Raw genomic sequence first — 15,960 nt, 5'->3', positions numbered from 1 at the left:
GAATTTTTAGTTGAAAATTAATGTTGCATACTTTTGTTTTTATTTTGGATTTGGTTTTTAGCTTCGTGTGCCTTGGTGGTTGCAATTTGTGCCAAGCATTGTTTTGGCCTTTGTTCCTGTTGGTGTCGTCTGCGAAAGAGGATTTTTAAAGGTTGTTGACCTGTTTCTTTGTCTGGTTGTTGCTTGTATACCGTACAAAAAAAAAAGTAGAAAGGTTGAAGACAAAGTGAGGAGTGTGTGGTGTGGGCAGAACAAGTAAGAAGAAGAAGAAGAAAGGAGTATTGGTTTAAGTTTGATATGGATTTAAGATAAGGGTCTTGTTAACGAGTGCCCCCGGGGCACTCTTTAAGCATGCTAAATTAAGAAACTATTTTTTGAAAATATTAAAGTTTTCAATTTCCAATACACTGATTGCACAAATTTTCATAAAAAGTTGCCTTTTAAAGCCCTTAACCAGTGCCCCGGGGGCACTAGTTAACATTTCCCTTAAGATAATAGGGTTTCTGGAAAATTAATGGAAGATTTAATGAAGAAGATAAATGTTTGGTATGGATTGAAGATGAAGAGGAAGAAAGAATAGTGAGGAAAAGAAGGAAGAAAGAAGAGAGAAAAGAGACCTCATGTGCCCCTCCCTTTTTTATTTCCTTTTTTTTTTTTTTTTTTATTCAAATTATACGCGTGGCAATTTTAATAATTTTTAATTAAAAATTTACACATGTGGCATGCTAAGTAAGGTTGACTGGGTCAAAATTGGGCTTTTGCAAAAGGGGGTAAACATGGGGGGTCACTTTTGCCATTTTTTTTAATAGGGGACCAAAATCGCAACTTTTGCAAACTTAGGGGGGCAAAAAGTGGGTGTTAGCCAAAAAAAAAATAGAACAAGAGAGATATACACAACATTATTGTGACTTTCCTACCTTAAAGTCACTTAATCCTAAGCATACATGTCACGTTTTTTTGAAAAGTGATATAACTCTAATGTTAAAAAAATCGAGGATTAAAATTACGTAATAACAAAAAATATGTGACGACAAAAATTTAAAGAGTGAATCCTTTAAAAAAAACTAAAGAGTGAAGAGTCATTTTGCTCAATGAAAATAAAACTCAAAATAGTTCCCGACATTTTCATATCTGAGATAAATTAATCTCTTTGTTATATTAAGTCAATGATTAATTTATCTTCACTATAATTACACACATTTCAATCATATGATCTCTTGTACGATCAAGATGACACCGATGACACCGAATTTCAAGTTTTTAGATTTTTTGTTAGGAAATTTAGTTAAAATTTTGAACCATCAGATCTTGATCGAATGGTCGAGAGGGATTTGGTTGAACCTCAAAGGTGGATCAATACTATGGTAATCAAGCACACACATAAGTCAAAACAGTCCAATCAACGCAAAGTAAAAATAAAATAAATTACAAAACATGTTTGCCTTTTCGATTGCAGATGTTGTTTTTTTGACCAAATGCGGTTTGTTACTTTCCGAACAGTTTCCTTAACTCACTGTTCCTTCACTTGCTTTGAGTCTACAACACAATCTATGTAATGTTCTTCTTCTTCTTCTTCTTCTTCTTCTTCTCAGTCAATGCTTCTATTAAAGCTGTAATCAGTACTAATCATCGTCATTACTTTTCTATTATTAGCCATAGATCTCTATCTAAGGTTCTTAAGTCATCTTACCCTTTACTTCAATTTTTGCAGTTGTTTTCTCTTGGAGAAGGAATTCAAGGGAGAGATACCAACGTAGTTCTGAAATTCTGGCTGAAACCCAGGTATAAATTTTTTTAGCTAATAAAATATTGTTTTTACTAAATATAGATACATAAAGATTGAAACTTTGATTTTGGGATTTTTTTTTTTTTTTTTTTTTGTAATTTATATTCATACATACCTTTTGTGTCTTCTCAATTGAAGTATTGCCTTGTGGATGAAATTGAGCATGTTCTTGTGAATTTTTTTAATTTTTACATTTTCTGAGATTTTTGAGAGTTGAGACTTATTGGTGATTAATTGAGCAAAAACCATTGCTTGTAGCCTTCTAATTTTGAAATTTGGTTTAGTGTATGGTATTGCTTAGTTCACTTTTGGAGGAGGCAAAAATTGATTTTTGAGGTGTATAATTGATTTTTACCTGTCTGGATGTTCTCAAATAGAATTGATTCTAACTTGAAGCTAGAATTTGAAGCTTTTGTCTCTACACATTGATTTTTGGTCTTTAAGTTATTATTCAAGCGTTTTTTACATGATTGTATCCAAACTTAAGCCACATTACATTCAATTCAACTCAATTTTATGCATAATCAACTTTACAGAATCAATTCATTTAAAATCAGTTTTTGTCCTTGCAGAACCAAACACACTAACCATTTTGGTGCTTCTTAGCTCTCTATTGGGACTGTGAAATTGGGATGGGAGGTCAGTCCAGCAAGGGGACTAATTCTAACACTGATGTCCCAACACCGATTCAAATGGGTGCGCATTCTCTTTATGCGGCTGATTTAAGCTCTTATGAAGCTGCATGTGTTGATGATCCAAACTTGCAATCCTTCGATGCTACCATTCAGGAGCGCACCAACAGGGTGATCAACTCTCTTGCTCAAGGGATTGAGGTTCGTTCTATATCGCTTGAGTCACTAGGAGAAGTTACCGGAAGTCTTCTCGACATGAACCAGGAAGTTGTCAAGGTCATTCTGGACTGCAAGCAAGATATATGGAACAAGAAGGATCGTGACTTGTTCTCCTTGGTGGAGGATTTTTTCGAGAATAGTCTCCAGACATTGGAGTTTTGTAATGCTCTTGAGAAATGCTTGAAACGAGCGCGCGAAAAACTTGTTGCGGTTAAGTCTGCAATGACTTGTTTTGATGAAGAGGTTCAAAATGGAGTTGAAGGGTCAACTTATGTAAAGACGTTGAAAGGGCTTAAGGATTTCAAGGAAACCGGGGACCCCTTTACTGAAGAATTTTATTCGTTGTTTCAGTCGGTTCGTACTCAACAATCAACAATGCTGAAGAAATTGCTGATTAGAAAGCAAAAGCTTGATAAGAAACTGAAATCTCACAAGAGATTGAAGAGGGTGTCAAGTGTTATTTTTGTAGCTGCTTTTGTAGCTGTGTTGATTTTCTCCGTGGTGGCAGCTGCAATTTCTGCCCCCCCTGTTGTAACAGCTTTGGCAGGGGCATTGGCTGTTCCAATAGGCTCATTTGGAAAATGGTGTAACTCACTTTTTAAGAAATACGAGACAGCTTTAAAGGGCCAACGAGAAGTTATCATTTCAATGCATGTTGGTACTAAAATTGCACTGGTGGATATGAATAACATTCGGGTTCGTATAGATCAATTGAAAATAAAGATTGAATCCATGGTGCAAACTGCTGATTTTGCTCTTGGAAATGAGGATGCTGTAAAGCTTGCAATCGATGAGATTAAGAAGAAAATAGAAACTTTTGCAGAGATTATTGAGAGTTTGAGTGTGCAAGCTGATCAATGTAGTAGGCAGGCTAGGAAAGCAAGGACAGTGGTTGTACAAAAGATAATTAAATACTCTAGTTAACAGCCCTTTGTTTCTGAGTTCTTACTATCAGGTGCTTATTAATCCCCCAGCTTACATATGCAGTGATGTGCTTTATGATTTTGAAGAAAGAGAAAATTATTCATGTGTATAACATTTATAGATCTTTGTATTATTAATATAAATAATTATATACAATTTTCCTGCTTGAGGTTCCTTTATACTCTTGCTAGATGAAGTGTGTGTTTGTTTTGCCGGTGAAAACAAACCAAACCTGCGTTTTGCTCAATGCTACAATTTGTAGCTTCATTAAATTCCCGGTGGAAATGCCTCGGGATGTGATATTTAGGCTACAAACGTGTATCCAAACAGTGTGGAAATTGAACATAATCTGTGAGTATAATTATGGCATCATTGGAGGCCTAGTGAAAGCTTAGAGCAAAGTCTGGGACAGTTGATAGTGAAAACTGAAAATATATATGCATTTACGCTCCCTTACTTCTTTAAGCAGGGACTTCTTTTAGTTTGCAGTATATAAACTTTTCCATGCTCACATTGATAAAACATAAATGATATTTTTGATGCATAAATTTGACAACGAAGAATGACAACAATTTTGATGGATAATGTCATTATGTTAAAACTTAAGCTCATGAGAGTCAAACCTAAAAAGCCTATATTCATGATACCATGTTAACATCATCATGCAGAACTTTGCTTCATCTTGCAATTCTTGAATAATATCAAAAAACCCTGGATCCTGCAGGTGAATCAGCATGAACTGCATCAAGTGGTTAATCAGTAAGGTCCAGGAGGAATATGTTGACAAGGAAAAAATGGTAGCAGATCATGTTTAGTGAGACAGGTGTATAAGTTGAAAATTTTGGGTATGAAGCCAACTTCTCAAGCTGGAGTGTCTTTGGACATTGAATATGCTAAGAGCATTATTCCTCCCCCCTAGAAATAAATGTAAGAGAGTAATAGTATATGACACTATGGCAGTGCACTTATCAATTGAAAGGGCAGCATGAACAAATTCACTGCCTTAAGAAGATGCATTAATAGCTTCCTTGATCTTGTTTGATTCATCTTGAGATTGACAAAATGAAGTGATGAAATCTATAGACCCAATCCAAGTGATGCTTTCAATAAGTTAGCACCTCCAGATTCTGACTATAACAAAGTAAAAACCAATTTGAGTCATTTTACCTGTCATTCCCAATTGAAGTATATGAGAATAAAATATGCATACAATATAAGTCTACCTTATTACTGAACACTTCATAGGTCCCATCATAACGTATACTAGTTGCCACTGACATTAGTTGAAGTACAAAGAAAACAACGCAAAATAACGATAACAGGTATTTAAAAAGTGTACAATGAAAAAGCTAAAGAGAAATCTATGCAATAAAAGCAGCTCGAGATTCTGACAATGCATGGTAGTCTATACTATAACGCCTGGCTTTGTCAAGCAAAGTGAATTTTTCAGTAATGGTTTGAGCAATGCACGCAATACCTAGGTACCTCAATGTTGTTAACAGTGGCAGTAAGGCATCTATCAGGAAAGTATTTCACCAGAAACAGAAGGGAGGTCTTTCCCTTCCCTAAGTTCAACCATATCTCTGCAATCCATTTTACATAAGAAAAGAAAGCATAAAGACTGAGAGAGATAATCATGTTCAAGATCATGCCATCTTATACGTTTGAGATGGCATAACTGAACGTTCAAAATTGAATTGAGTAGTTCGTAACATACTGTATATATTATTTGTAGTCACACTCTTTCCATTGATTTTGATTTGTGACATCATAGGTTTGGCCGTCCTTCTCAGACTTATTGCACAACAATTGATTAATTTTCATTTGTACAAACTCTATCAAATAAAATTGTGATTGTTGCCAATTTCCAAACAACATAAAATCCCTTTCCCTCTTAGTCATACTAAGAGTACTACAACGTTTGATCTAATTTACATGGTGCATTTGGGGTCCTCTAAATAATATCCCACAAAGCCATCATACCTCATCATATATCTCCAGACCTTCAATCACACCCAATTCCTACCACCTCTGACCCTACACCCTTTTGCCTTGCAACATCACACGCATTCACAAACATCCTCCTCGCCTTAATGACTATATGTCTGTCCCATAATGGCCACATTTAGTATCATCACTCCCTACCCTTTACATTCTTTTCTCACTTTTGAAAAACCCATATCAGTCTTGCAAATCCTGTGTTTTTCATCTCGACACTTATTGAACCCTGTACATATACTCAAACATATTGAACCCTCTACATATACTCCATAAAATCAATTACAAAGCGCCAATATTCATCCCCGCAAAATCAAACACCCCAGTGTTCTCTAACTTTTCTACTCTAGCATACAATCTCGGTATGCAAGAGACAAAAGTTGATCCTAAAAAAAAATCTATCCATAGATGAAACAGAAAAATAACAAGCTGAAAGACTTGCAAGTAACTAGAATCATATAACGTTATCCATAGTTGACTCATCTATCATTTTTAGACGTACTAAACATAAACAATGTACTAACAAAGTAGTAAACTGAAACCAGAAATGTTACGGAAAAAATTTATTTGATACAGTTGCTTTTCCTTGTTCGACAATAAAAATGGATTAGAAGTGTTTGCCTAATGTTGAGGTTATATTAGAAGATCCTACACGTTTGGATTATACACATCCTGAAAATGAAATTTCTATATACAATTTCATCGAAATCTCGGCGCCATAGCTTTCACCAAGTCTAAAATTCGAAAGTAATCATAAAAAAGGGCTGACTCTGTTCCCTCGAGTCCAATCCGGCTAACCCTGTTGCTTCCAGCCAGGTTATTGCATGGACTCCCACCAATAACGAGATCAAAACCACCACATGCACTCATGAGCTGCTCCAAACGCTCAGCATCTAGCTGTTGCACATCATCGATATCAATCAAATTACCTTTTTGATTTGTCTGTTCCCACCAACTTCTAACAATGTTCCTATTCACTTCGGATTTTTCAACAGACACAACATTATTTAGAGGGACGCCGAGTCGATGGAGAGCTACTTCTGCACCACCAATTCCAGAAAAGAGGGATAAAAGATTGATCCCATTAGGATACATTTCTTTAAGAACAGATAGGTGATACGCCACTGTGTCAACCTGAAATAAACTGAACACATAAGGAAAGCGAATTGTACACGGAAAACTTAAATCCATAAGCCATAAATTTCTTTTATAGAGAAAAACAATGTAACTTGCTATCACAATCTATTGGAAAGTTTCAAAGGGAAAAACAAAGAAAATAAATAGTAATAGAAAAAAAAATGGGCACTTGGACAAAATTATGCTGAACACAATGTAAAACACAAAAATGGCACTGATGCGCTGTAAATGAAAGCAATTCTATGTAGAGACTCGTTGCATCAAAATCTAATTTAACGTTTTATTCAAAGTTTATTGATCTTGATAAAAACTGATTTAGATTATAAATAGAAAGAATGTATTATTGCCAATGAACAAAAAGAACACACAGATTCCCTTTCACTTGATATTTGAGAGATCTAATGCCCTCCCAATTCTAATTACCACCAAATAAGCCTATTATGCCTTATTTATTTCTACTAACAGACGTATCAGAAATATATGTAGGAAAGCGAATTGTACATGGAAAACTTAAATGCATAAGCCACAAATTTCTTTTAGAGAAAAACAATGTAACTTGCTATCACAATCTATTGGAAAGTTTCACAGGGAAAAACAAAGAAAATAAATACTATTAGAAAAAAAAATTGGCACTTGGACAAAATTATGCTGAACACAATGTAAAACACAAAAATGCCACTGATGCGCTGTAAATGAAAGCAATTCTATGTAGAGACTCGTTGCATCAAAATCTAATTTAACGTTTTATTCAAAGTTTATTGATCTTGATAAAAACTGATTTAGATTATAAATAGAAAGAATGTATTATTGCCAATGAACAAAAAGAACACACAGATTCCCTTTCACTTGATATTTGAGAGATCTAATGCCCTCCCAATTCTAATTACCACCAAATAAGCCTATTATGCCTTATTTATTTCTACTAACAGACGTATCAGAAATATATATAGGAAAGCGAATTGTACATGGAAAACTTAAATGCATAAGCCACAAATTTCTTTTAGAGAAAAACAATGTAACTTGCTATCACAATCTATTGGAAAGTTTCACAGGGAAAAACAAAGAAAATAAATAGTATTAGAAAAAAAAATTGGCACTTGGACAAAATTATGCTGAATACAATGTAAAACACAAAAATGCCACTGATGCGCTGTAAATGAAAGCAATTCTATGTAGATACTCGTTGCATCAAAATCTATTTTAACGTTTTATTCAAAGTTTATTGGTCTTGATAAAAACTGATTTAGATTATAAATAGAAAGAATGCATTATTGCCAATGAACAGAAAGAACACACAGATTCCCTTTCATTTGATATTTGAGAGATCTAATGCACTCCCAATTCTAATTACCACCAAATAAGCCTATTATGCCCTATTTATTTCTACTAACAGACGTATCAGAAATATATATAGGAAAGCGAATTGTACACGGAAAACTTAAATGCATAAGCCACAAATTTCTTTTATAGAGAAAAACAATGTAACTTGCTATCACAATCTATTGGAAAGTTTCACAGGGAAAAACAAAGAAAACAAATAGTATTAGAAAAAAAAATTGGCACTTGGACAAAATTATGCTGAATACAATGTAAAACACAAAAATGCCACTGATGCGCTGTAAATGAAAGCAATTCTATGTAGAGACTCGTTGCATCAAAATCTATTTTAACGTTTTGTTCAAAGTTTATTGGTCTTGATAAAAACTGATTTAGATTATAAATAGAAAGAATGTATTATTGCCAATGAACAGAAAGAACACACAGATTCCCTTTCATTTGATATTTGAGAGATCTAATGCACTCCCAATTCTAATTACCACCAAATAAGCCTATTATGCCTTATTTATTTCTACTAACAGACGTATCAGAAATATATATAGGAAAGCGAATTGTACACGGAAAACTTAAATGCATAACCCACAAATTTCTTTTATAGAGAAAAACAATGTAACTTGCTATCACAATCTATTGGAAAGTTTCACAAGGAAAAACAAAGAAAATAAATAGTATTAGAAAAAAAAAATTGGCACTTGGACAAAATTATGCTGAATACAATGTAAAACACAAAAATGCCACTGATGCGCTGTAAATGAAAGCAATTCTATGTAGAGACTCGTTGCATCAAAATCTATTTTAACGTTTTGTTCAAAGTTTATTGGTCTTGATAAAAACTGATTTAGATTATAAATAGAAAGAATGTATTATTGCCAATGAACAGAAAGAACACACAGATTCCCTTTCATTTGATATTTGAGAGATCTAATGCACTCCCAATTCTAATTACCACCAAATAAGCCTATTATGCCTTATTTATTTCTACTAACAGACGTATCAGAAATATATATAGGAAAGCGAATTGTACACGGAAAACTTAAATGCATAACCCACAAATTTCTTTTATAGAGAAAAACAATGTAACTTGCTATCACAATCTATTGGAAAGTTTCACAAGGAAAAACAAAGAAAATAAATAGTATTAGAAAAAAAAAATTGGCACTTGGACAAAATTATGCTGAATACAATGTAAAACACAAAAATGCCACTGATGCGCTGTAAATGAAAGCAATTCTATGTAGCGACTCGTTGCATCAAAATCTATTTTAATGTTTTATTCAAAGTTTATTGGTCTTGATAAAAACTGATTTAGATTATAAATAGAAAGAATGTATTATTGCCAATGAACAGAAAGAACACACAGATTCCCTTTCATTTGATATTTGAGAGATCTAATGCACTCCCAATTCTAATTACCACCAAATAAGCCTATTATGCCTTATTTATTTCTACAAACAGACGTATCAGAGATATATTTAGGAAAGCGAATTGTACACGGAAAACTTAAATGCATAAGCCACAAATTTCTTTTATAGAGAAAAACAATGTAACTTGCTATCACAATCTATTGGAAAGTTTCACAGGGAAAAACAAAGAAAATAAATAGTACTCCCTCCGTTTCAAAATGAGTGTCGCTTTAGCCAAAAAAATTTGTTTCAAAATGAGTGTCGCTTTCAGTTTCCAATGCAATAATAACTTTTTCTTTTCAATTGTATCCTCCAATTAATACTCTGCACATTACTTCCAAAGTATTACTTTTAAAACTAACCAATAGTTAATAAGGATAATTTGGTAAAATAACCATTCTCTTTCTCTTAATCATTGCATTTCTTAATATGTGTGTAAACACCTAAAACGACACTCATTTTGAAACGGAGGGAGTATTAGAAGTAAAAATTGGCACTTGGACAAAATTATGCTGAATACAATGTAAAACACAAAAATGCCACTGATGCGCTGTAAATGAAAGCAATTCTATGTAGAGACTCGTTGTATCAAAATCTATTTTAACGTTTTATTCAAAGTTTATTGGTCTTGATAAAAACTGATTTAGATTATAAATAGAAAGAATGTATTATTGCCAATGAACAGAAAGAACACACAGATTTCCTTTCACTTGATATTTGAGAGATCTAATGCACTCCCAATTCTAATTACCACCAAATAAGCCTATTATTGCCTTATTTATTTCTACTAACAGACGTATCAGAAATATATATATATATATATATATATATATATATATATATATATAGAGAGAGAGAGAGAGAGAGAGAGAGAGAGAGAGAGTATTTTCATACCTGGAAAGAATTTCCAAGTGATTTGAATCTGTCGGTACGACTGATTCCACCCCCCCTTGTATGATTCCTAGGGAAGCCCAGCAGCATTTCCACTTCGTCGGGCTCTAGGGGGGCAACTTTATTCTTGCCCACCCATACCAAATTCCATTTGCGACATTGGTCTAAAACATACTTCTTGACAGATTCCGATGGTTCTTCAAATTCTTCACAACTTTCCAGCTTTTTCCGGATTCTGTCGGTGGTTTGTGCACTGCCGTGTACCGTTTGCAAACAATTCAGGTTTTTTCTAGGATCCCATGATGGCCACCATTTCTTCAATAGGGGGAATGCATCAAGTATTGTCCGTGGTGGAAGAGGTAAAAGCGGGAATCTATTGGCAATAGGGAGATTGTGAACATATCCCCTTTTCCTAGCCGCAGCACAAAAATATTTTGAGTCTACGTATTCCGGCTGCACGTCATACAAGAACCTAGATATTTTTTGCCAAACACCTTTTGGTGTTAGTGCCACATTCTCATAGTAGAAGTAGGGAGGTCCAATAGCATTCTCAGGGAGTGTCCGGTGTGTAATTATAGACTTTGGCTCATTGGGAACCCCAAACCCCATCATTGGGTTAGGCAGATTAAGTGTTTGGCCATCATCCTCCTCTTCACATGGAGTTCTCTTGTCGGACACCTTTGGTTTTTTCTTTCCTAGCACTTCATATTCATAAAGACTACGCTTTCTTGGTTTTGGATGCCCGCTGCATTGTTGCTGTCAAAAATTAAGTTCAAAATGTAACATATGAATGGTAGATAAAATTATTGTAAGGAAAAAAAAAATCAGAAAAATATATGCATAAACTTACTACCTTATCTTCAGGAGGCAGAAGGGAATCTTCTTCTTTCACCAGTTGAGCAACACCGATAAAATCGACCAGGTCGTCAAGCGAGGAGTCTAGACCTACAGTATTATGCAATAACAGTGAGTCCAATGAAATGGTCTGATCTCAATGTATACTATTCAAAAACTCAGTCATTACAAGACCATTTCAACTTTTGTCCTATAAGTACTTGTTGAGAAGTTCATAAAATGGCTCTAAGTTTTCTTTTCCAGGGGACAGAAATCAAGGCAGTGTTGTAAAATAGCACAGCTATAGCGGCGTTGCTATACCATAGCGGAATTTAGACAAACCGTTATTGTTCCGCGATACGCTATTTAGTATAAATGGTTGTAAAACAGAGGCTATAGTGGCGCGCTATAGCACTGTTGCATAGGGAATGGTAACAATCTGCTATTTTCCGCGATTAACACTGAATCAAGGCATTGGAAATCAAGTGAAGACGGCGTGGAATATTCAACAAGGACCAATTCAAGCAAAAAGGTCTAGCATTTTTGCACAATTAAAAAGCAAAAAGCCTTGAACAAATACAATAGTGAATAATACGAAGCACACCTAATCTTTCTATGGCCATTAAAGCCTCCTCTTCCTTGAATCCCATGTTTACCAGAGACAGCAGTGTATCATCATTCATAGAAACAGATTTTGGCATTTCCTGCAAAAAAAACAACAATCATCCCATAACTTAAAAATACATAGCCAGCAAAATACTTCCTCCTACGACATTCAATTCCAGGCCTCCGATAAATGCATTTAAAAGCAAGTGGAAACACGACAGATACTTTCATTTTTCTTTGTAGTAGACAAAAGAGAAATTTGATAAGTTACCAAACCATATGAATTTATCTCATGTTTTAAAAAAGGTATCAAGTCTATTACCGCATACCCTGTCGCAGAATAGAAACAATCCGAGTACATTACACTTAAGTGTCAATAGAATTGAAAGCAAAATTATTCATTAGTGCTGATTTGGTGCTGATCTGTTGGTCATTAAACCAGCAGATTTGTACAGACTTGATTGCAAGTCAAACCAACATATTGTACAGTCATAATTGTGTAATTATGTATTTATTAAATAGCCAGCTGTAGATAACAGTTACAAATTGTATCAGCACTATTTAAATGAAAACATTCCAGCAAAAGGGATCATAGTTTTGACCCTAATTTCTCTGAGTTTAACATGGTATCAGACTAGGTTTCGATCCATCACAGAGTTTTCTTTTTGTTCCCAGTTTAGTGTCTTTCCAAAATAAAATGAATCAAATAGCAAATTCTGAAAAACAAAATATCAAAGCACAATGAACGGTGTTTACTTCATCAGAAAAAGAATCCCCATCTGATAAATCATCCCATGAGCTCCCTGCATACGAAGAGGTGGGATCTGGTTCAACTTGCTGATGCTGCTGAGAAGAACTTTCTAGAGCCTGGAAATATGAAGAAAAACAAATATTATAAAGACGACTATGACAGTAGCAACCAAAATTGAAAAACAAGTAAATATTACATTAAAAATGTCAGATAGAAGTTTAAAAACAGGTCAAAAAAAACCAAAGAGGTGAGATGGGGGAAAAGGGAGCTAATGAATAAAGCCAAAGGAATATGCATTTATATTAGCACACGTAGATAAGTAATATTGGCTACCTACTTGTTTTGACTGTCCACGAACCTACAAATTTTATTATGGCAATCTTGCAAATTAGTTCTTAAAAAAAAAGTAAAGCAAGCACAGCCACAGTCCTATGGATATCATTGAAATTGGTAAAATATTATTTCAAGTGTATCAAGGTAGTAGAATCTGGGAATTGGTAAAATATTATTCTACGTAAAGAACATCCCACGGGGCTCCCACCACAAGGCTCCCAGTCCCTCCAGGTGGAATCTGGGGAGGGAGATGTACACAACTTTACCACCACAAAATGAGAGTCCCCCGCAAATTGAGAGGCTATTTCCAAGATTTGAACCAGTGACCTCTTCTGAGTCACAAGGCAGCAACCTTTCGTTGTGGAACTCAAAGTGGGGGGATACTGCATATTGGGTATAACATGATAGTAGTTTTGAGGGAAAACGACAAAATGCTAACAGTAGAGGCTTAAGAAAAAAATAAACTTACTGAATGTGTGAGAATCTCTTCAAGTAGTTTATCTTCATCTTCCTCGCCTAGATTTCATCAGAGCAGTATTAGTTGCGAGCTTTATGAATCAAAATCTAGTAATCTACACTTAAATAGAGTAAAGCAGTGCGTGCTCTGACCATATTCCTGGATTACTTTGGAAACAACTGCTCCAGGAAATCCCATGCTAATGAAATGGTCCAAGACCTTGGTATTAGAAGGACCTGCAGATGAGCTTGCCTTCAGGGGGAGAGAATATATGTTAGTATTTAAACGATTCCATTTCATGTGAAAAATCATATTTCGATATGCACTTTTCTCAATGATGCACGTGATTGTGCATTGGGTTTAAAACACTTTCAGGTGTAGGTAATTGGATTGGATAAACCATCAATTCAATAGCTGTATAAATAAGGAACTTGATTCAAGAGGAACTAGCTACAATGAAATCAGAAATGTATATAATCCACAAAATTGAAATACGTATTATATATGTAAAACTAGTTTGGTAAGGTCGCAATTCTCAAAGCTTCTTTTTCAGCAATGACCTGGTAGGTTAGTCAATCTTTTGGTTTATCACTTTTAATTGGTTGCCTATCACTTAAGTTAACAGTATTTGGATTGAGAAAAGGCCAGCGTATATGCATTATCTTTAACTTTCAGGAAATTGGTCTGCTAGTTTCATAATATTAAACTGCTCATACTGTCATGCAGATAACTTCCAGAAAGAAAAAGGTACATAAAAGCTTACTTCTACAGACGCAGCAGTAATAGTCTGTCTACTTGGAACACTTGAACTTAAGGAATTAAAGCTCTCAATCTCAAGTTCATCATCAGTGTTCCAATCAAAATTGTCACTCTCAAGACTAGAATCATCACCCTGCAATAATTTTTACACAATAATCAAAATTGTTACACAATTATCACAGAAATATATAAAACAATTACGAAAAGCAAGAGAGAGAAAAACAATTACAGTTGCTCATATTCCAAGGGACACTACAGTCGTACTTGTAAGTAAGGACCGTAAAGCAACAAAATATAGGCATATGTGGAATGTGATTTTGAAATTGGCAAGAAAAACATACCATTTTTAATCTCTCAATTTGCCAGGTACTGATCTCCGGGCTGCTCAAGAACATAACAAGAAGATTAGCATGAACCTCAAATTGAACAACATAACCAGAGTTATCATGAACCTCAAACAGCAAGACAACATATAAACGTCTATGCTTCCTTGCCACCCAATGTCCAGATCAGTTATACTTTATTTAGAATCGTGATTTCATAATGATGTTTGTTCAGAAAGAAATTCAAAAATTGATTACAATTTACAAAACAAAACCCCATGCATACGAAGATTTCTTTTGGCATTTTGCCTGGAAAAAAATTAAAGATAGAAAACATAGTCATATATCCAAACATGCTCTAAAAGACCTGTTTACGTTGGCCTTTCGAGCTTATCTACTAGCATAAGTTTTGTGAGGAATGTTTAGGAGAACTTATGGAAATAGCGTAAAACATTGTCTATAAGTTGCTTTCAGCTTATTTTTATAAGTTCTCCAAGATAGCTTACGAAAACAGTTTATAGCTTATATGAAAACAATTCTCCTAACTTTATTTTAACTTGGTTTGAATAAAGAGCTTATTTAGAGCTTATAGCACAGGCGCTTATCATGATAAGCACTTATACATAAGCTATTTCTAAAGCAAAATATAAAATAAAGTGAAATTGTTTTCGTTTAAGCTATAAATTGTTTTCATAAGCTATCTTGGCGAACTTATGAAAATAAGCTGAGAACAACTTATGGACAATAGTTTAAGTTGTTTTCCTAAGTTCTCCCAAACAGTCTCATACAACTTAATGACTTATACCAGTGGATAAGCTCAAAAAGCCAATGTAAACAGGTCTTTTAGCGCTTATCATAATAAACGTTTGTGTTATATGCTGCAAATAAGTTGTTAATCTAAACAATGTCGAAAACTCGAATTCTAAAAAACTCAAAATAGAGACACACAACCAAACATGTTAGACACCTTCATACAAGTTCGAGCCCGGACCTAGCATTTGTGTGTGAGTTTCAGATAGTGTCAAACAACAAAACCAAACTAACATGCAATAAAAAAAACAGAATTCACTCATTTCCATTTCGAAATTCACAAAACTGTAACGAAAAACCCTAAATTTAAAAAATAAATCGCTCATCAGTGTTAACCAACGATGAATTTCAGAACAAGAAAACAAAAACTAACATGCAACAAAATCGAATTTCTACCTTCGTTGGAAATGGTAGATGTATGAACTCACACTCCACTAAAATTATCGATAATGCTCTTCCACCTCTGTATCAAATTACACAAACAAATTCAAATAATTAAGTAAAATCCATGCAATTCTTTAACATTTTACAAGAAACAAAAAAAGAAATAATTTAATTAAAAAATGAAAAAGAAACGTAACCTCTTCCAGAATTTTCACAAGGAGAGAAAGGTTGAAGAAGAATGTGAGTGAAGTGAGAGAGTGAAGAAGAAGAAGAAGAAGAAAGAGTTTTATTCACGCACCGAGTCGCGGTGTAAACTCGCGACGTGAAAATGCTCATGCACTCTCGGTGGGACCCACGGAGGAAATAGATCTCAGC

At 34.4% G+C, this 15,960-nt stretch overlaps 2 protein-coding genes across 3 annotated transcripts; one reads left to right on the top strand and one right to left on the bottom strand.

Moving 5' to 3' along the window:
• The first annotated feature begins 1,434 nt into the window (after positions 1–1,434).
• On the top strand, positions 1,435–3,735 carry LOC146919927 (UPF0496 protein 1-like). Of its 2 annotated transcripts, none has more exons than XM_085713311.1 (3): positions 1,435–1,552; positions 1,712–1,782; positions 2,359–3,735. In XM_085713311.1, exon 3 carries the CDS (start codon positions 2,419–2,421, stop codon positions 3,559–3,561), a length of 1,143 nt encoding a protein of 380 aa, XP_085569437.1. In that variant the 5' UTR covers positions 1,435–1,552; positions 1,712–1,782; positions 2,359–2,418; the 3' UTR covers positions 3,562–3,735. The 2 variants fall into 2 exon arrangements, with proteins under 2 accessions (XP_085569437.1, XP_085569438.1); XM_085713312.1 differs by having other exon boundaries at positions 1,435–1,612.
• Positions 3,736–6,107: 2,372 nt separating this feature from the next.
• Positions 6,108–15,960, bottom strand: LOC146919926 (DNA (cytosine-5)-methyltransferase DRM2-like). The gene is made up of 11 exons (XM_085713310.1): positions 15,783–15,960; positions 15,598–15,664; positions 14,410–14,449; positions 14,073–14,201; positions 13,462–13,561; positions 13,322–13,368; positions 12,525–12,635; positions 11,767–11,866; positions 11,182–11,273; positions 10,332–11,084; positions 6,108–6,693 (listed from the first exon to the last, which is right to left on the bottom strand). The coding sequence occupies exons 3-11, from the start codon at positions 14,410–14,412 to the stop codon at positions 6,259–6,261; spliced, it is 1,770 nt and encodes a 589-aa protein (XP_085569436.1). The 5' UTR covers positions 14,413–14,449; positions 15,598–15,664; positions 15,783–15,960; the 3' UTR covers positions 6,108–6,258.

The sequence above is a fragment of the Medicago sativa genome, chromosome 5 (genome assembly GCF_051527215.1).
Source record: "Medicago sativa cultivar Bolivia chromosome 5, Bolivia_mono, whole genome shotgun sequence".
Taxonomy (NCBI): domain Eukaryota; kingdom Viridiplantae; phylum Streptophyta; class Magnoliopsida; order Fabales; family Fabaceae; genus Medicago; species Medicago sativa.
The sequence above is the reverse complement of the archived record's forward strand: the minus strand, read 5'-3'. Positions and strand labels throughout refer to the sequence as shown.